Here is a 22,894-nt window from a genome sequence, read left to right as displayed (position 1 = left end):
TAAAATCTAACTAAATATAACTGAACAATGAAAACAATATTAACATTTTTTAAACATGCTAACTCCAAATCACTATACTGGAATATTAACAGTGTAGTACCCTTGTACTCTAACTATTACCATATCTAACAAAAAGAATGCTATGAATCAATTATTTTGAAAAACACATTTAAAAAAGAAGAAAAAGTGATAAACTGATTTTAACATGGCTTAGCAGACACTCAAATATTACTGTACTATTCATTTCACAATAAAAGAAACCAAGGAAACTAAAAACCAGCTCATTACTTTGGCATACCATATCTAGTATGCTCTTAGGATAAAGTGACAATCTTAATTTTTTTGTTTTCTCTAATAGTTTATTACCAAAACATCTGTGTACATAGTTTTAGAAAAAATTTTAGGAATTCAAATGAGCAGTTAACAGGAGGAATTTCTTTTTTTTTTTTTTTTTAACAGGAGGAATTTCTTTCTTCTAGCGTTCCTTCTTTGATGAAAACTTTCCAAGGTTTCATGTGTTGTTCCAAGAGTGATCCAAAAATTTCAAAAGCCTTATGCCTCATCCTAAATGCAAAATATTCCAGTAGAATGAAGACAAAATGTAAAGTCTTGCATCATAAATTGAAAAAAGGATTTCTTGTATTAATTCTAGATTCACATAAACAGTTATGAATTATTCTTTGGAAAAAACATTCAGACGAAAGAAAGTTACCTTTTGGTTCCAGCTGTAAATTCAGTAATGCAATTTCAAGAAGCTGGTTCAACACTTTAAAAAACATATAAAAATTAAAACAGGAAAAGTTTTTCTTTCAGACACTAAGTTTTGTGTAATTTTTCTACACAAAAGTGTAGAAATCAGCAATCTAAGCTCTTAATCACACTGGCTGTCAACAGAGGGAGTAGCTGATTGAGATGATATGCTCCTTATTTCACAGTTCAATTTAATCATAAAGGTATGCCACCAGTGTTTAAATAAATGTAGCTTCATCTCTTCATCAGAAATACTTCCCGCCATTTACTAATGGAATCCAGCTTGAAATTGATAACGGTATATCACAGTGTTGAGACAAGAGTCTTGGAAAAAATTTTGTCTTCTGACAAACCAAAGAAGTAAAACGATGCTCATAATAGCCATTTTGATGAATCCAAAGAGAAGAATGAAGAAGTTGCTACTATAGTGACTATCTTAACCAAATGGAATTGTTGCTTCAGTGTCTAGCATTGTGGAGCTATCGTACCTTGCCTCAATGTCTTCACCTATTAACGTTACCTTATTAGGGTTGAGTTTGAGCCAGTTAGACTTCATTCCGGAGGTTTCTGACAGAAAATGAGACATCTGGGGTATTGCTCCTCCTAGATTAGATGAGAAGGAAAGGTATAGCTGGGTGTGGTTTGCTAACTTTGCATCTTGACCTTAGCAGAAGATACAAAGCATGGGCCTCTATCAAAGATATCTATTTTGTTGGCTGTTTTTTCTTTTTTTGTCCCAACTACTGGCTTTCAAATATTCACTTTAGCTTTCATAAGCAAAGTTACTCATGGCAGGGACTCCAATTTTTCCTCTAGGCATCTTCAGGTTGAAATTCTTTAATTTTCAGTTCCAAGAGGCTGCAATGGCAAGGCAGATGATTTGCATGTGACAGCATGCAGCTCAGAGCATGACTTAAGCAAAAGAAAAAAGTCTGACATTGTGTTTGGAGTTGATGTTGCAGACATGGAGAAGACAAATATAATGATTCAGCATTGAAGTACACAGGCCTCCTGTCATGGCTATCTGTATTCAAATTCATTTTGATATTTGTTAGTAAGCCAAAAGCCAAGCCCAAGTCAACACACATATTTTAGGTTCATTCTTCAAAGTTTAAAAAAACAAATACAGTCAAATTCTCATACTAAACATCAGATATGTGAAAATTCACTGCCTTGTATATTATTCTCAGTTAAAGCACTTTTTTCACTACTCAGTGATTTTATAAAGAAATCAAATATATGTAAATGATAACTTCTAGAAGTTAAAAGAATGAATACTGACTGCTACCTTAAACTATGTGAACGAAATTTCCCATATGGATTTTTTTTTTTTTCTGTATGGGTGAAGCACCAAAACATCAGGGACTGTGTCATAACTTTAGCAATCTTCATAATTCAGAGCTGCTTAACAAATAGTTCCTCACCCAATATTAATAACAAGAAATAGTTGGCAATTAATAGTCAGATCTTCCATCTCATCTTTTCCATTTTTTCATGAAACTTCCTCAGGAATTCCTAAAACAGAACTGAAAGATAAGTTCTAAAACTCAATGAATCCTGATAACTTCCATTCCTTTAAAATAAGGTTGCTTTACAACAAAGGCATTCATCAGCAATATTAAATCCTGTGGACCTCGATAAATTGCGTATTTCAAAGGAACACCAGTCCTGTTAATATAGTCATCCAAAGAATATAAGGCTGATTTTTCAACTTCAGAGTTTCCTGTTTTCAAGTAACTTCTAGTCATAGAAATGGTAAGGCACAAACCTATATTTATCAGTGTTAACTACAATTATTATAAGAAATTGACCCTTATGAGTAGTGGCTTCATAATTGTCTTAAATCTGCTTCATTTACATAAATTGAAAAACAATTCCATGAAAGTACTACTAGTTAAATCTCCCAACAGTTAATTAAAAAGATAACTCCATAAATAATATTTACCAAGCTATTTCTAGATCCTGCTTAATACAATATATATTTTAAAACTCAAACACATCAAACCAATTGCATAGGAGCCCATAATATCAGAGCAATACCTGATATATGCATGCTGCAAAATCTGATCCATTTTTGTCTAAAACATTTATGCCTTTATTGATGAAAGCAAACATTATCAAGAGACAAAACTTTTTAATTAACATATTCATACCATCATTGATCTGGTCCTCTGATGAAATTACGCTTCCTGAGGGCAAGGCGCCAACTGTACTTGAGCCTTCCAATGCCTGCCTCTTTTCAAAACTAAATTCTGGAAGTCTTGGAGCCTGGGGTCTGGTTTTTCTTGCAGGATTCAAGAAAAAACAGTAGGCACAACGAAAAGCTGTAGAGAATTAAAAAAAAAAAAATACCATTAACCAAAGAAACTTTAAGGACTAATCAAGTAACCCTCACGGTTATTTTTACAAAGAACTTTTCAAAAGCCATTTATTCCTTGTGAAATAACACATAGTTTTAATAATATTATGGCAGGTGTTCTAACCAAAGTTTATTTTAAAGCATATTTTAAAATTATTATTAGAATTATAATATCAATTTAAAGCAGCAAAGATAATAAGTTACATAGCAGGTTAACTAATAGCAAAACAATAATAATGATCTAAATGTATTACAGAGATTACATTTCTAGTCACCACTAGGTATCTTAAAAGCCAGAACTTTACTCATCTGCCCCCCGAAATGCTGCATATTATATTTGAGAAGCATGATTAATTTAGTTCAGTATTTTTAAACAGTAGCTGCACATGAAAATACTCTGAAGAGCTTTAAAAAAATGCTGATGCCTGGGCCCCACCTCAGATCAACTAAAGCAGATTATTTGTAGGTGGAATCTGGGCATCACAATGTTTAAAAGCTCTCCAGGATAATTCTGATGCACAGTGAAAGTTTAAGAATAGCTAGCCTAGAAGTTGTATATTGTATGAAGAAAAAACCTGAGCTGTCTTTTCTACTTTGCTCTGTGTTCTATAATATGCCTGAACAACATATACACAGCGATACCTAAAACAAAATGGCATTACATGGGAATTGGCACAGAATGAAATATTTAAGAGTAAAATATTTAAAATCTAACTGCCAAATAATTCTTACCAATGTACTCAAATTCTTCTTTCAAAGCCATGCCATTGTGAGAAAAACACTGCTGACATATAAGAGCATACCTACAGCGAAAGGAAAAATGAACAGATCAGTTACAAATGCAGACAAAACAAGCAGGAGAAGCTACTTTAGCCATCACAGCTAAAGTACACAGTTAGATTACATAGCATTTAATGTAGCTAGATGTGCCATAACAGATATTACTTTGTAAACAATAAACAACACTCTTTATGACAACAGTCAAAATTTCAATTATTTTAAAATATTATATATCAAATTAAAAATAAACTAAGAAACAAATAGAATTTTCTTACTAAGTAAGCAGAAATGTATTTGGTAACAGAACACTTAAATTTTAACGTTTCCTAACTTATATTCCTGGGGATGATAGACCCCAAATCTGTGGTCAGATAAAGAGTAGAAAAGATGAAGCCTCTTAGAGATTCACAAATGAGTATTATTAAAACCTCTGTAGTAAAGAAATTTATTTAATTTTGTTTAGTCCAGTCCAAAGGTTAATTTCTGTATATCATGATTTCTTAGCTATCCCAGTTACACTTAAACATCTTCCACATTTTCTATTTATATACCCTTTCTGTTCTCCAAGTAGGTACTTAATAAATACCTGGCCCTATCAAACAACATTCTATCTGTTTTGAAGAACATATAATTTTTCACATTAACATTAAATTCTAGTCTCTTTATTAAGACCCAGAGGGATGGGATGGGGAGGGAGGCAGGAGCGGGGATCAGGATGGGGAACACATGTAAATCCATGGCTGATTCATGTCAATGTATGGCAAAAACCACTACTATATTGTAAAGTAATTAGCCTCCAACTAATAAAAATAAATGAAAAAAAAAATACAATAATATTAACCAATAACCTTGTCAAATATCTATTCTTAAAATACCTTAAGAATTATTTAAAAGTCTATACTATGATGTTTGCTCTGTTCATATCATACTTATAATCCTAGAGTTATTATAAGGATCAATTAAAATAACTGGAGAAGCATTTTGGAACTGTAAGTGTCAAATACATGAAACTGTCCTCACTGTTATTAAAATTACCAGCATCATTAAGCCCAGTACTCACATCTATAAAACTCCATTTCTTATAACCTACCAACTTTTCACTATTTACAAACTCTTCAAGTTCAAAAGATGCAACAAAGTGATTCAAATCCTCTAAAAATAATGTTATAGCAGGGTTATAACAGCAGTTACAATATTGTTTTGTTATATATAATATGTTTTAAAATATTTTATCCAAATACTTTATCTAATCTACTACTGAAATATAACTGAGTATGTACTCTTTTGCAGGGCCATAAAATACTCCATTATGTTCTAAAGTCAGGAGACAAGAACCAAAAAATCATAGAACATTTAGTACATGTGCACATGTGCGTACACACACACATCCCCCCACTCTGACCAATAAACTTTCTTCATTTTCATTTAGCTACACCCTAGTAAACATTACCTGTTCTGCGGACCATCACCAACTAAATATTCAACAATTCTATCCAGAGCACCTCGTTCTCGAGGCAGAATGGGTCTTGCTAAAGGTGGACCCGGAGGATGAAGACCTAGTAAATATACACAAAATTTATATGTGTAAAATACATTTAAACTTCAATTCAGTTGCCAAGAACTACCTATGCTCATTAAGAGTTTTTAAATGTTAACAAAACAAAAATGATATTATCATCTCTGTATTCAAATTTTCATTAAAAATACTACACTACAAAAATATATTTATATATGTGCTATATTAGAACCAGCAACATAATCTATTAAGGAATAAAACTATGTTGAGTTCTGTACAAATTAATTTTTTCAATGCTCAGACTCTTAAAAGTTTATGTAATAATAAACTAGGAAACTTACACTTTGTACCGTAATACAGTAATCAGAGTCAGATTTAATCTCCCACTTAAAACAACTAAAATACCATGTAAAATATATTATGCAATGGTTTTAGAGACACTGGATATCAAGTAATGTAGGATAAAGACCCCTGAGACACATAAAGCAAATAAGATGAGCCCTACAACTGCCCCAACTTATTGCCTGGAGAGTTTTCCAGATAGCAACTCAGGCAGAGTAAATCCAGGTGAAGTTCATTAGTCTCCCTGAGTTGAAGAGAGAAAGCTGGAACGCTGGAGAGGACAAGGCAGGCTGAGTTCACTGGGAACAGTACCAGAGAGGAGGGAATGCAGAAAGCCAGAACACCAAAGATATGCCCAGGATGCAAATGAGAAAAACCACCTGAGGACAGAGGAAGAACTGCCCCCAAAATACTAAAGGTACCAGCGCTCACATGGGGCCAAAAATATCACACGTTCCCACCAGCCAGGATGGAAAACTTCGTAACTCACAGGTCACTGGGTAAATATTCAGAGAGGCCCTGTACAGTAATTTAAAAATATCCTGTACCCAATATGGCAAAATTTACAACGTCTGACATCAGATAAAAAATTATTAGTCATGCAAATTGGCAAGAAAATAAAACCCATAATGAGAAGAATCAATCAAAAGTGACCCAGAAATGATGAAGATGATAGCATTAAGAGACAAACATATTAAAACACTTATTATGACTATATTCCATATGCTTGAGAATCTAGGCGAAAACTGTAATATGTTAAGCAGAGACATGAAAAGAATTTATAAAAGATCCAAACTGAACCTCTACAGATGAAATCTACAATGTCTTAGATTTAAAAATTCACAGATGAAATGAACAGCAGTTTTGACATTACAAAAAAATTAGTAAATCTGAAGACAGCAATAGAAGCCATGCAAAATGAAACACAAAGACTAAAAAGATTTTTAAATGAACAAATCTTCAGTGAGCTGTGTAATAACCTCAAGCATCTAGTATACACATAATTGGAGTTCAGAAGAAGAGAGGAAGAAAAATTGACTCAAAGAAATAATGCACAAAATTTCAAAACCTGATGAAAACTGTAAACATACAGACCCAAGAATATCAACAAACCCTAAGTACAAGAAACAATTTCGCACCAAGATACAGCATAATCAACCTTCTTAAAACCAGTGACAGAAAATCTTAAAAGCAGTCAGAAAAAGATACATTAGTACAGAGAAACAAAGATAAGAATGACAGATTACTCATCAGAAAATAAGCAAGGGAGAAGACAATGAAACAGTATCTTTAAAGTTCTGAAAGAAAAACTATCAAATTAGTGAAACTACCTGTATTAGTGAAGACATCTTTTAAAAATGAAGGCAAAATGAAGACTTTTTTCAGACATACAAAACTGAAAGAATTCATAACTAACAGAACTGTACTATAAGAAATGTTAAAAGAAATCCTTCACGCAGAAGGAAACTGACACCATAAAGAAAGCTGGATCACACAAAAGAAAGAGTACTTGAAATGGTTACCATGTGGGTAAATATATAAAACATTATTTATATTGCTTTAAAAAACAATTGATGGCTTAAAGAAAAAGTAATACAGGTTTCCCTTGCTATCCATAAGTTCCCATGAAAGCTTTCGTAAGCCAAAATGGCATAAAGTGAAGAAGCAATTACCTTAGGACACATCTTGCTAACGGATGCACAAAATAAATTGAGACAAAGCACAGATGCTCACAGACAAAGTTCAAAGCTATGGCGGCTCGATGATGAGATGCCGAGTGTAGTTCCCAGGGAAGGAGCTTGGCGGTGCCACTCTTGCTGCTCGGGATGCACGCTGCCTCTACAACGGCTCGCTGCAAAACAAATGCTGAACGCTATTTTCGCTTTTCATCTTTTTTTCTAAAAGCGAAAACCTTCTTCTGATTCTTTCAATTAGTGGAAACAGGCACTAATGTAGGTCTTTCATAAAATCAAAGTGGTGTAAAGTGAACTTTCAAACTGCAGAGGATATCTGTAATTCCTTGTGGGGTTTATAACACATGTATAAGTAAAATGTATGACAACAATACCACAAAGGCCAAGGGGAGAGAAACATTAAGAATACTGTAATTTGATTCTTAATCTGTATGAGAACTGGTGTCATACCATTTGACATGAGCTATGATAAATTAATGATACATACTGCAAACTCTAAAGTACCCACTAAAATAACAACAAAAAAGCACTATAGCTAATAAGGCAACAACAAAAAAATTATTAAAAGCAATCACAAAAGATACTCAACCCACAAGAGGCAGAAAACAAGAAAGGTAGCAGAACAGATGGGACAAAGAGAAAACTAGCACAATAAAAGATTTAAACTCAAACCTAAACATACCAATCATTACATTAAATATAAGTGGCCTGAGCAGCCTCACTGTAAGGTAAAGATTGTCAGAATGGATAAAAAAGCAAGACCCAACAGATGTTGCTTACAAAAGATCCATTTTAAATATAAAAACACAAACAGACTAAACATAAATGATAGGGAAAACTACATAAATATGCTGACACTAATCAAAAGAAACCGAGAGCATCTGTATTAATAGCAATCAAAGTAGATTCTGGAGCAAAGAATATAAACAGGAATAAAAATGTAATTTCATAATGACAAGGAGCCAATTCATCAAGAGGACATAATAATCCTAAACCTATGATGTATGTGCATTATAATAGAGTTTTCAAAACACATTATGCAAAAACTAAAAGTAATACAAAAAGAAGTAAGTACACAATTACAGCTGGAGATATCAACAGCACTCTCTCAAGCACTAACAGAATAAACAGCAAAAAATCATTAATGATACATAATACTATCTACTTAACCAACTTGATGCAATCAACATTTATAGCCATTCTACCCAATAGGAACAAAACATATATTCTTTCCAAGTGAACGTAAAGCATATACCAAGATAAATGATAGTCTGAAACATAAACCAAATCTCAATACATTCAAGAAGATTCAATATTACAAAGTATGTTTTCTGACCACAACAGAATTAAACTAGAAATCAGCAACAAAAAGACATCAGGAAAATATCCAAATATTTGAAGACTCAATAATATATAACTAAATAATCCAAGCTTTTAAAGAAAAATAAAGAAATTAGAAAGTATTTTTAACTGAAAGAACAAAAACACAGATCAAATTTATGATATGCAACTAAAACAATACTTAGAGGAAAATCTATAACACTAAACACCTATACTGCTAAACACCTACAAAAGAGGATAGATCTAAAATCCATGAATTCAGTTTCTACATTAAGAACCTAAAAGGAAAGAGCAAATGAAACCCAAAGTAAACAGAATAAATGAAATAATAAAGGTCAGAATGGAAATTAATAAAAATATACTGTAATAATAGAGAAAAGCTGGTTCTTTGAGAAGACCAAACTGATAAAGACAAAACTGATAAAGCTCTAGTCAGACTAATCAGGATAAAAAGGAAAGATACAAAATATTAACAATGAGAGGAATGACATAAATCCAGATAGTAAAGATATTAAAAGAATAATAAGGGTATATTATGAATAACTTTATGCCAATAAATTCTGTAAGTTAAGAGAAAGAAATTCCTCAAAAGACTACCAAACTACCACAACTTCCTCAACAAGAAACAGAAACTTCAACTTGCTAAAATTTTGTTAAGAATTTTTGCATCTATATTTATAGGGATATTAGTCTGTAGTTTTCTTTTTTTAAAACAAGTTGAATGCTTTTTTAAAAAAGAAAAATCCTTCCACAAAGAAAACACCATGCCTAGCCACTTCAACCTGTAACATTTAAATTTATTACTAAGAAATAATACCAATTCTATACAAACTTGTCCATAAAACTAAAGACAAGAAAATGCTTTCTCATACTGAGGCCAACAATACTCTTATACCAAAACCAGACCAAAAAAATTACAAGAAAACAAATAAAGAAAACAGACAAGTGCTCGCTTCGGCGGCACGTATACTAAAATTGGAACGATACAGAGAAGATTAGCATGGCCCCTGCGCAAGGATGACACGCGAATTCGTGAAGCGTTCCATATTTTTTTTAAAAAAAAAAGAGAAAAAGAGAGAAAATAAGAAAACAGACAAAACAAAATTACAAGAAAAAAACCAAAAAGCAAAAACAAAACAGACCAGTATCTCTAAGGAAAACTGATGTACACATTTCTAAAAAAATTTTAACAAACTGAACCCAATAATATATACAAAAATAAAACATCACGACCAAGTCAAATTTACCTCACAAAAGCATGGTGGTTTAATGTCTAAAAAAAGTCAATGTTAAAAAAAAAATCAATGTATTTCACCATATGAAATAGTGATATTAAAAAAAAAACTAAACTAAAACCCGATAAGAGCATCTCAATAGATGTAAAAAAAGGATTCAAAAAAATCCATTATCTGTTACTGATAAAAACCTTCCGCTAACTAGGAATGGAAGGGTACTTCTCCTCAATCTGATAGAGGCTATCTATTCAAAGAAAAAAAAAAAAAAAACCCTATAGCTTACACTGAGTTGAATGGTAAAAATGTAAATGCTTTCCTCCTAAGATCAGCAATAAGACAATGATGTCTGCTCTCACCACTTCTATTTAACACTGCACTGAAAATTCTAGCTAGTGTAATAAGGCAAGAAAAAGAAATGAAAGGAATCTAGATTTAAAAGGAAGAAGTAGAATTGTATTCAGTCACCAACAATCTGACAGCCTGTTTAGGATATATTATGGAATCTATATAAAAGTTATAAGAACCAGTGACTTTAGCAATATTACAGGATGTAAGATCACTATACAAAAATCAATTTCTATGTATGTTACCAATGAACAATGGAAACAGGTAATAAAGTATTTAAACTAGGATAAAAACATGAAATAATAAGATGTACATTTAATCAAAAAAGGTAAAAAAGCTATGAACACTGCCAAACATTGCTAAGAGAAACTAGAGAAGATCTAAATAAATGGAGCGATACACTGTATTCCTATAATAAATTAGCCAGTATCAGAGATGATGAATGGAGAGTCAGGAGTAGAAGAATAACTTGGAATTTAGTTAATGATTACATCATATAAAAACAGTAACAAAAATAAAGTTACACTTTCAAAATTATGAATTGTGACTCCACGATCTCTGAAAACTGAAAGAGGCCTGTTTGCAGGAGATATTCTAAAACGAGAGACCACACAGAAGGCACTGGGAAGAAAGCGAGAGAATAAAATAAACGAGATGTGACGCTGGCCTTCGTAAAACAAGGCCAGATAAGAGGAAGACAGGCAGCAAGGGACGTTTACATGGAGACCTTGTAGAAGACTTTCAAACAAAATGAGGTCTTGTTGAAACAAGCCCTGCAATACATAGATTAAAGGTCTTCAAAATGTGACAAAACCTTTAAAGCATTAAAAAATGGCTTTAAGGCAGAAATATGATATTAATATTCTAAAAGATAAGAGATTTGCTTTGTAAATAGTCACAAATCTTAAGGCTGTTACCACCTTAAAAAGGGGAAAATGATATAGAATTATAGCTAGTAAACGAAATTAGGTTCTAAAATAAGTTTTCAGTATTAGGAATCAAGTGCATTTTTCACATTTCATTGGCTATTGGCATTTCTTTGGCTAATGTTAAGTAGAGTCATACTTAACATCCAATCATTAGCATCAAAAAATAAACTTGAATGCAGACATTAAATGTCATTCCTCGTTATGAAATTTTCAACTTAAATAAGCATGCCAAATTAAATTTTGAAAGCATTTAAGCCAGCTTAACTTTTGCTGGAGTATTTTACTTCTACATGCTTAAAATGAAAATGTCCATAAAGGAATCTGGATAAATAAAACAACAGATTTCATAAAAACATTTTAACTTCCTTCATACTAATAACTTTTAAAATAACACATCTTTGTATTCACGCTATTATGGGTAACAGTAATTAATACAAACATCAAGAGCAATCATTGTAGGAATATTGGTCATTTTTACACAGCTTGGCAAATTATCAAGTACCTGCTGGTTATTAATTTTCAAACATATGGGAGCCCTGTGGTAATACACATTAAATTGATTCTCTTTCACAAATATGGCGTAATGAAAAAATGAATTATTAATCTTCTCTATAAGAAATCACTTAGCTCACTCACATTTTTGGCAATGTACAACTTAAATACAAAGTCTTTTACACAGAAACTAATTAAAAACTTTAGTAAAATATATTATGTTTACATGATCATGAAATGGTAGGTTATTGAAACCTTGTTCTTACATGTGCTATTATATAGTTTTTATTACTCTGTATAAGTTGATAAACTAATTTCTTTACAAATAGTTAGATATACAAAACGCATTCTCACAAAATAGTTCTTCCATTAAACAACTAAGAGCTTTACTTTACAAGTCATGGGTATCTCAAATCAACCAGTAACAACTGAAAGATGAAAAATTTTCAACCAGTTTAACTTACTCAATTTCACAAAATATACAGTTGCCCTGAGTGGCATCATTATATGTTAAGTTTAAAAGTATTTTTCAATAACCAACAATTAAAAGTTATGATTTGTATTCATTTCATTTGTAGTTAGCGTTATTAATATATTTATAAATAAATAGTTTTTAAGTTTCCTAAAATCTTACACTGTTTTCGAAGAAAAAGGAGGGGGAAAAAAATCTACTGTATTAGTAACATTTAGATTCCTTACTGATTTTATTAAGACTATGTAAATGCCCTGAATATCTGATATCAACTTCTGATGAGGCTCAAAGTCATAAATTATATGTAATTAGTCATGAAATATGAAATTAATCTAAATTAAAATTAAATATCCTAAAATAAAATAAATAATTTATTATCATATTTAAGAATCTGACATGGGACTCTACATACAATAATGTGATCTGCTGAAGAAGAAGGCTTTTATGTCCCAATCACAGTCCAAAAGAAAGTTCCAGGGTAATATAGTCTACTACACTCCTAAAATGGGATCTTCCCCTAGAGTTCTACAAAACTGAAAAAGGAGAATCCAAAGAGACGAAACAGTAGTAAAGGCAGTATGTTAATTCAATAGGACTTTATATTAAAGTATCTGTCAGAAAATATTGAGGCTCTACGGCTTAAAAAAAGAAAAATCTACCAAGCTCACATTAACATTAGTAGTATTACACACTACAGCACATGAATATTCCTGAAATGTTAATCTGTCAAGTTTAAAAATATATACGAAGGGTTTAGCAAAAAGCATGAATACATTCCCAAAATGTTCTCTTCTATCCTCATTTTATATAAATCTGGAGCCACTCTAAAGCCGAATATAAAAAGATATGCTATACTGTTGACTACAGAATACTACAAAGTTTTATTGCCATTTAAACAAAGAAGCCATAACAGTTAAATGAGCTCAAGAAATAGGTTTCAGTATCACAAGGTGCCAGCTGTAAAGAGTTATGGCTAATTGAATATGGAACTCCTGCTTAATCAGATAACTGCTCTGCTATTTCCAAATGAAATGCCATTTCCACACTGTCTGAAAATGGCCTGTTTTATTGGTAACCAGAGAAAACAATATAAACTGTAAATAACATTAAGTGCTCTGTTTACCCATTCCAGGCACTGAAGTAGCAGGGGATCCAAAACGTCTTGGTAACACATTTGATGATAAGGCTGGAGTAACAGTTCTTTCTGGGGGTCCACCAGGGGCTGAAGTGTCCTTTGGTGGTCCAGGAGAAACTGGAATTTGCGGAGGAGGGCCCTGGCTGGAGCCTGCTGGTGTTGGAGAAAGGTTTCTTTGAGCAGCAGTTCGCTGACGAATCTCTGAAAATAAGAATAAAAAGTATATATTAGGTTTAATATTTAGCTACCACCATTAGTCAATATCACAAATGACTTACATTCAATAAAGCTTTGCAGCACTAGAAATCATCTACAAGATCAAACTGCTTGTGAATAAAAAATCTGTACAATGTAACACTGAAAACTGACTAGAGTACTCCATTTCTGAACCTAAAATTCAACTACATGTATATATTTACATAAGTCTTGATCTAAGTCTACCTACTGATACTATTTTTCAAAATAAATTCAAATAAAATAGAATCATCACCCAATTATGCATTATATCTTTTTATAATAAATCCCTCCCAAGTTATGATAAAGAAAGTTTATCAGAATCAGAGAAAACACCAGTGAAAACTGCAGAATTGTTTTTTCAAGATAAAAAATGGTAATGCTAAGAAATGAGCAAATAAGTGTATCTGGAATTGTCATGTAATTTATGAAGTAATTAATCTAAGTAGTCATAGAAATGCTGAAGAAAGGTACCATTCCTATTCTCCTTTATTCTACTATCTTTTGGGGTAAATTTTTTTTGTCAATACATTCAACAGAGGAAAACTTTTACTCTGCACAAATAACACAATAGAATAACAAATTTTATCTTTTTGTTGCAGAAATTACAAGAAGTTGGTAAATGAGTCAAATCCAGGCTGCCGCCTCTTTTTGTAGTTTTTCACTGAAACACAATAACACAGTTCTTTACATACTGTCTATGGCTGTTTTAGAAAAGTTTGAGTAAATACAAGAGACCACATGGCTCTCAAAGTCATTCACTATATTTACTATCTATTCCTTTACAGAAAGTTTCATGATCCCCCTCTGTACTCAGTAACATAAAATTCAATTCTATCATTCCCCATTCTCACCAATATCTTACTTGAATGTTGACGGTACGATCTCAAATAAAGATGCACTTCTAACTTTGTAATTCTACATATCACCTTAAATTATTACAAATCCTGAAATGGTAAGCTAAAACTAAAGAAGTTATTAATAAATTTTAATTAGCATGATTGGTAAAAAATGCAGTTTCAGAAGCAAAATACTTTAGATTTGGACTCATTTGACAGTTAAAGATTTTCATAAAAAGCTCACTGCAATCAAAAGTACAACTTGAACACCAGATTTCAGTTTACTATAATCTCGTCAACTATTAAGAACCTGGGTCCTGTTTTTGTATCCATTCAGCCAATCTTTGTCTTTTGGTTGGGGCATTCAACCCATTTACATTTAAGGTAATTATTGATAGGTGTGGTCCCGTTGCCATTTACTTTGTTGTTTTGGGTTCATGTTTATACAACCTTTCTGCATTTCCTGTCTAGAGAAGATCCTTTAGCATTTGTTGAAGAGCTGGTTTGGTGGTGCTGAATTCTCTCAGCTTTTGCTTATCTGTAAAGCTTTTGAGTTCTCCTTCATATCTGAATGAGATCCTTGCTGGATACAGTAATCTAGGTTGTAGGTTATTCTCTTTCATTACTTTCAGGACGTCCTGCCATTCCCTTCTGGCCTGGAGGGTTTCTATTGATAGGTCAGCTGTTATCCTTATGGGAATCCCTTTGTGTGTTATTTGTTGTTTTTCCCTTGCTGCTTTTAATATTTGTTCTTTGTGTTTGATCTTTGTTAGTTTGATTAATATGTGTCTTGGGGTGTTTCGCCTTGGGTTTATCCTGTTTGGGACTCTCTGGGTTTCTTGGACTTGAGTGGCTATTTCCTTCCCCATTTTAGGGAAGTTTTCAGCTATTATCTCCTCGAGTATTTTCTCATGGCCTTTCTTTTTGTCTTCTTCTTCTGGGACTCCTATGATTCGAATGTTGGGGCGTTTCACAGTGTCCCAGAGGTCCCTGAGGTTGTCCTCATTTCTTTTGATCCTTTTTTCTTTTTTCCTCTCTGCTTCATTTATTTCCACCATTTTATCTTCTACCTCACTTATCCTATCTTCTGCCTCCGTTATTCTACTCTTGGTTCCCTCCAAAGTGTTTTTGATCTCATTCATTGCATTGTTCATTTTTAATTGACTCTTTTTTATTTCTTCTAGGTCTTTATTAAACAATTCTTGTATCTTTTCAATCTTTGTCTCCAGGCTATTTATCTGTAACTCCATTTTGTTTTCAAGATTTTGGATCATTTTTATTATCATTATTCTAAATTCTTTTTCAGGTAGATTCCCTATCTCCTCCTCTTTTGTTTGACTTGGTGGGCATTTTTCATGTTCCTTTACCTGTTGGGTATTTCTTTGCCTTTTCATCTTGTTTAGATTGCTGTGTCTGGAGTGGACTTTCTGTATTCTGGAGGTCTGTGGTTCCTTTTTATTGTGGAGGATTTACCCAGTGGGTGGGGTTAGACGATTGGCTTGTCAAGGTTTCCCGCTTAGGGAAGCTTGCGTCAGTGTACTGGCGCGTGGAACTTGATTTCTTCTTTTTGGAGAGCAATGGAGTGCCCAGTAATGAGTTTTGAGATGGGTCTATGTGTTAGGTGTCACCTTGGGCAGCCTGTATGTTGACATTCGGGGCTATGTTCCCGTGTTGCTGGAGAATTTGCGTGGTATGTCTTGCTCTAAAACTTACTGGCTCTTGGGTGGTGGTTGGTTTCAGTGTAGGTATGGAGGCTTTTGGACGGTCACTTATTGAACTGCCATATGACCCAGCAATACCACTTCTGGGCATACACACTGAGGAAACCAGATCTGAAAGAGACACATGCACCCCAATGTTCATCGCAGCACTGTTTATAATAGCCAGGACATGGAAGCAACCTAGATGCCCATCAGCAGATGAATGGATAAGGAAGCTGTGGTACATATACACCATGGAATTTTACTCAGCCGTCAAAAAGAATTCATTTGAACCAGTCCTAATGAGATGGATGAAACTGGAGCCCCTTATACAGAGTGAAGTAAGCCAGAAAGATAAAGAACATTACAGCATACTAACACATATATATGGAATTTAGAAAGATGGTAACGATAACCCTATATGCAAAACAGAAAAAGAGACACAGAAATACAGAACAGACTTTTGAACTCTGTGGGAGAAGGTGAGGGTGGGATGTTTCAAAAGAACAGCATGTATACTATCTATGGTGAAACAGATCACCAGCCCAGGTGGGATGCATGAGACAAGTGCTCCGGCCTGGTGCACTGGGAAGACCCAGAGGAATCGGGTGGAGAGGGAGATGGGAGGGGGGATCGGGATGGGGAATAAGTGTAAATCTATGGCTGATTCATATCAATGTATGACAAAACCCACTGGAAAAAAAATATATATAAATTAAAAAAAAATAAAATAAAAAAAAAAAAAAAAAAAAAAAGAACCTGGGTCCTGCGGTCAAAAAGGTTTGGTTAGAATCCCAGCTACAGCTCCATGACCCCAGATGGGTTAACTTTGTTAAGCCTCTATTTATTTGCAAAATTAGGATAATAATATCCTAACTCAGAATTGTTATGAGAATTAAATAAGATAATGTCTTTAAGTTGACAGCTCACATTTATTGAATACAAATTTCAGATGACAGTGCTTTCATACAATTAAGTATTTTCAAATCACCATTTAGCTGTAATTACCAGGACCAACAAACTTTCCATAGGTTCTTAATTTAGTCTCTAACCCAGCCACTGCAATAATAAATTACAAGCATGTCATCATTACATAAATGGAAATGTCCTTATATTTGGCTATTTTCCTTACAGTTTATAGAAAATTTTGAATTTTACCCTAGACTAATTATTTCCTAATTAATTCTAGCAAATTAACTGGTCATTTAATTATCTTTTATTCACAAGGAACTTCTTAAAAGATGGTTACACATTAGGAAAGCCATTAAATTCTACAAAAGGTACTGAGATCAGTGAAATCATATAAGGATCTGATTACTGGAATTAATTTAAAATACAAGGCATCAACATTTTTTTTTCATTTATTTTAATTAGTTGGGGGCTAATTACTTTACAATATTGTAGTGGTTTTTGTCATACATTGACATGAATCAGCCATGGATTTACATGTATTCCCCATCCCGATCCCCCCTCCCACCTCCCTCCCCATCCCATCCCTCTGGGTCTTCCCAGTGCACCAGCCCTGAGCACTTGTCTCACGCATCCAACCTGGGCTGGTGATCTGTTTCACCCTAGATAATATACATGTTTCAATGCTGTTCTCTCGAAACATCCCACCCTCGCCTTCTCCCACAGAGTCCAAAAGTCTGTTCTGTATATCTGTGTCTCTTTTTCTGTTTTGCATATAGGGTTATCGTTACCATCTTTCTAAATTCCATATATACGTGTTAGTATACTGTATTGGTCTTTATCTTTAGATTTTTAGGTAAAACATAACTCCAAAATGGGCTTCCCTAGTGGCTTAGTTGGTAAAGAATCTGCCTGCAATGCAAGAGACCCAGGTTCCATCCCTGGGTCGGGAAAATTCTCTGGAGAAGGGTATCCTTGCCTGGAGAATTCCATGGACAGAAGAGCTGGGCAAGATACAGTCCATGGCATAACAAAGAGTAGGACACGACTATGTGACTTTCACTTCACTTTCAACTCAAAAATGGTATTTTTCTTCAGATAAATGCTTAGCATTTATTATACTATCTTAAAAGTCTTTAACTTCTTGAACAAAGACTTGAGACTGCTTCCTCTGAGTGTGCGTTTACCCAGCGAAAATTAACTAAAGACACTTTTAACGTTGCTCATATGCTACTGAAAGGTAAGGTCTATAACTAAAAGGACACCATATCCAGCATTCCATAAAAGAGACTTGGCTTCATATTATTTCTAAATCCAAAATTAGGCAGACAAAAGTGAAAACTGATATAAAAGAGTCAGGAAAGGGAGAAAACATAGTTTCAGTATTTACAAAGGAAAAGAAGGTAACAAAGAGTTACAATGACTATGGTTGAAAACAGCTAGCAATACAATGCCAAATCTATATTTGGTAAAGTACTATAGAATATTCTGGTAGTCTCAATGAAAAATAGCTAAGATTTATCTACTTTTAGCTATGTGCCATTTACAAATGCTTTGTATTATTAAATCTCTTAAAAAGTTTTTTGCATTCAACAAAATAGTCATATTGGACATACTGAACATTTCCCACATTCAAACGTAAAATACCATCCCCTAACAACATTTACCAAGCACTCTCCATAAGTCTCGTTAGGTACAAGGACTATCCCATAAAATTACCTCCTGACTAGAGGATATCCTTATCAATGACCGATCAATAATTCAATGAAAAATCACACTAAGTATGAGGACATTCGCTTCAGCCATGTCCGACTCTCTGAGACCCTATGGACTGTAGCCTGCTAGGCCCCACTGTCCATGGGATTCTCCAGGCAAGAATATTGGAGTGGGTTGCCATGCCCTCCTCCAGGGGATCTTCCTGAACCAGGGATTGAACCAGCATCTCTTAATGTTTTCTGCATGAGCAGGCAGGTTCTTTACCACTAGCACCACTTGGGAAGCCCAATTTTAAATTCAAAATGAGTCAAACAGAATCAAAATGAGATTGAAAACTACTATTTTATGATAAACAAAAGGAAGAAAACAAACTTTAAAGTAATGAAACAAACTAGTTGTTAAAAACATAAATTATGGAATCAAATTGTCTGGATTTAAATTTCATCTCCACCCTGTTTATTAGATGTGCAGGAAGGCTTTTCCAAGTTGATGACATCTCTCAGTTTCCTCATAATGAGAATACTTACCTCTTACGGTTGTTATAAAGAATAAATGAGATAATCAACACAAAGAGCCTGGCCAGAGCACAAGAAAAGTAGTTAATAACTAATAACTATTAGAAGTGGTATACATCTAAAGGTTCCAACTTGGACAATAAATCTAAAGCTAAGCAATCTAGAAGTTCTAAAGTAATTATTAAAACAAAATATATATTAATTTGCAAATTAAATGTTTTCCTAGAGTTATTTGTGAACTTGTTTAATTGTTTAAATGCATTATATAAAACTTAAATCTATTACTCTAGCTTGCTATTAAATACTTCTTGAGATGAATGTTCTATAATACCAATAATTATCGCTTAATTTATCAGATTCTTAAATAATGATTCCTTATACATACAGGTAGAAGGTTTTGTCTTTGTTTTGGTATTAAGCTGTAGTAGCAAAAACATCATACAATAGTTAGGAGGCCTATATTTTCATCCTAGCTGATACCACCACTTCCTTATGTGAACTAAAAGTCTTTTATCCACTCTGGGTTTCAAATTTCTTTAAAAGAGTGTTGGCAGAACTACAAAGACAATCCTCATATTTTCCCTAATACTGGTTAAAGGCTTTTTGAACTATCGTGTTCAGTTCCAAGCGTCATACGAAGAAATTTCAATGACTAGGATTTTAGCAACAAACAAAAAGGTCTTTAAGTCTATGAACGATTAGCATATGCAGATGTGGACACTTAAATTTAGGGGAATTTGGTTCTTTATAAATGTGATCATGACATGTAGTTAGGTGGAACATGGAGATATATTTTCAGGAGAGTTTCTATTTTTGAATTTATATAAATTCAGGTCTCTCTTATTTAAATTTATATGATTCCTTTAAATAAAATAATAAAGATTATGCATCTGATATCTCCTCCTTTTACTTTCTAAATGATCTAAAGTCTACAATCACTGTATCATCTTCTTCACATCCTACTCATACTAAGCTCCTTTAAATTCAGCTTCTGCCCTGCTTTTCTATCTGATTTGTTTTCTCAATAGGTCAATGGCCTTTTATTAACAAAAGAGACTCCATAACCTTTCTCTTCCCATAGAGGCAAAGCTTTAAGGGAAAAAAGAAAAGAAAGAAGAAAAACTTTCCTAAGAGTTCATTCTTCAACCTAACGCAATATAGTTTTTGTCCTCCTCCTTAGCAACCAAAGTATCACCTACCACTCGGAGTACTATTGCTTTGGTTACCAACTTATAACATCATCATTACTGTTATTACATATGGTGGCAGTGGTTTAGTCACTAAGTCGTATCCAACTCTTGTGATCCCATTGACTACAGTTTGCCAGGCTCCTCTGTCCATGGGATTTTCGTTATTATATATACATTTTATCAAATCCCTACTATTTGCTAGGAACTATATGAGGCATTTTGTTTGTGTTTACTAATTTCATACAGTACTCAGACCAACTTTTTGTGATAACTCCTATCCTGTTTTCAAAAGAAACCAAAGCTTAGAAGTCAAGTACCCTCCCAGAAGTCTTACAGTAAAATAAGAGATGGAGCCAGGATTCAAATCCAAGGTTTCATGACAGATACCCTCACTCTGTTATATATCCTGCCAGATTCAATGGACTCACTTCTCTTCTACCCACTTGACCCTTTGCAGAATATGGCAGTGGGTATCATCCCTAATTATACTTCAACTTTCTAGATGCCAATTTAGTTCTACTTTTAACTCTGATCATTTTCTTTTCCCCTTTCTCCATCTACCCTTCATTTTCTCTCCCTGGAGAGAAAATTTCACTTGATCACATTGTTTCAACAAATATCACTTATACTTCCCAATGACTCCTAATCTGTATCTATAAACTCAACTTTTTTCTATGCTCCACTTGAAATAATTAACTATCTATACGTTATATCACCTGGATTTAACTCCCACTCAACAGATACAAAAGCAAATTCATTATCTTTGACACAAATCTATGACTTCAACTCTTATGTTCCTTATCTTGCTTAAAATACTAACATCTAAACAGTTGCCCAAGCCAAAAACCTTTACTCCTCCTTCCACTCCACACTTTTAAAATCTAATCCAACAATTCCTGTCAATCTACTCTTAAGTCTGAATTCTCTTTTAAATCTCTTCCAACATTGTTGCAATAATCTATCTAGTGCAGGCCCTTATCTTTTACCTATATTAGCTGGTATCCTAATTCATCTCCATGTGTTCAGCCTGGCATTCTGGAATCCATTATCCATGTTACCAAAAAAACCAAAAACAAACAAAAAGGCTGTTGTTTCTAAAACACAAAGCCTCCAGTGGCTTTCCATGTTGCATATAAAATAAAGTCCCAAGCTCTGTAATGTTGCATACAAAATCTTTCATAATTATCCCTTTGTTGCTGTTGTTATTCAGTCCCTAAGTCGTGTCCAGCTCTTTGTGATCCCATGGACTGCAGCACGCCAGGCTTCCCTATCCTTCACCATCTCCTGGAGTTTGCTCAAACTCATGTCCATTAAGTCAGTGATGCCATACAACCATTTCATCCTCTGTCGTCCCCTTCTCCTCCTGCCTTCAATCTTTCCCAGCATCAGGGTCTTTCCAGTGAGTCAGCTCTTCTCATCAGGTGGCCCAAGTATTGGAGCTTCAGCTTCAGCATCAGTCCTTCCAATGAATACTCAGGGTTGACTTCCTTTAGGATTGACTGGCTTTATCACCCTGCAGTCCAAGGGACTCTCAAGAGTCTTCTCCAACACCGCATTCAAAAGCATCAATTCTTCAGCGCTCAGCCTTCTTTATGGTCCAACTCTCACATTGGTACATGACTACTGGAAAAAACAGCTTTGATTATATGGACCTTTGCCAGCAAAGTGATGTCTCTGCTTTTTAATACACTGTCTAGGTTTGACATAGCTTTTCTTCCAAGGAGCAAGCGTCTTTTAATTTCATGGTTGCAATTACCACCTGCAGTGATTTTGAAGCCCAAGAAAATAAAGTCTCTCACTATTTCCATTGTTTCCCCATCTATTAGTTATGAAGTGATGGGACTAGATGCCATGATCTTAGTTTTCTGAACGTTGAGTTTTAAGCCAGCTTTTCCACTGTCCTCTTTCAGCTTCATCAAAAGGCTCTTTAGTTCCTCTTTGCTTTCTGCCATTAGGGTGGTATCATCTGCATATCTGAGGTTGCTGATATTTCTCCCGACAACCTTGATTCCAACTCATGATTCATCCAACTTGGCAGTTTTGCATGATGTACTCTGTATATAGGGCTTCCCTAGTGGCTCAGTTGGTACAGAATCTGTCTGCAATGCAAGAGACCTGGGTTCGATCCCTGGGTCGGGAAGGCCCCTGGAGAAAGGAATGGCAACCCACTCTAGTATTCTTGCCTGGAGAATTCCACGGGCAGAGGACTCTAGTGGGCTATTGTCCATGGGGTTGTAAAAGGTCGACATGACTGAGCAACTAACACTTTCACTTTCACTCTGTATGTAAGTTAAATAAGCAGGGTGACAATATACAGCCTTGATGTACTCCTTTCCCGATTTTGAACCAGTCTGTTGTTCCATGTCCAGTTGCTTCTTGACCTGCATACAAGTTTCTCGGG

At 34.0% G+C, this 22,894-nt stretch overlaps 1 protein-coding gene and 1 non-coding gene across 4 annotated transcripts in view; one reads left to right on the top strand and one right to left on the bottom strand.

The window, feature by feature from the left end:
* LNPK (lunapark, ER junction formation factor) overlaps positions 1-22,894 on the bottom strand; it is an 87,439-nt gene that overhangs the window by 5,635 nt on the left and 58,910 nt on the right. For 2 of the 3 annotated variants that reach the window (XM_043894140.1, XM_043894141.1), the window contains 4 exons: positions 13,379-13,591; positions 5,340-5,445; positions 3,842-3,912; positions 2,904-3,074 (listed from right to left, as the gene is read on the bottom strand). In XM_043894140.1, coding sequence (XP_043750075.1) covers positions 2,904-3,074; positions 3,842-3,912; positions 5,340-5,445; positions 13,379-13,591 — 561 coding nt within the window. Of the gene's footprint in view, positions 1-1,270; positions 1,354-2,903; positions 3,075-3,841; positions 3,913-5,339; positions 5,446-13,378; positions 13,592-22,894 lie in introns of all 3 variants that reach the window. The other variant, XM_043894142.1, reaches the window with a different exon arrangement.
* Positions 9,728-9,834, top strand: LOC122688828. Its single transcript, XR_006339574.1, has one exon. It is a non-coding gene; the product is annotated as a U6 spliceosomal RNA (small nuclear RNA).

The sequence above is a fragment of the Cervus elaphus genome, chromosome 33 (genome assembly GCF_910594005.1).
Source record: "Cervus elaphus chromosome 33, mCerEla1.1, whole genome shotgun sequence".
In the NCBI taxonomy this organism is placed as follows: Eukaryota; Metazoa; Chordata; class Mammalia; order Artiodactyla; family Cervidae; genus Cervus; species Cervus elaphus.
The sequence above is the reverse complement of the archived record's forward strand: the minus strand, read 5'-3'. Positions and strand labels throughout refer to the sequence as shown.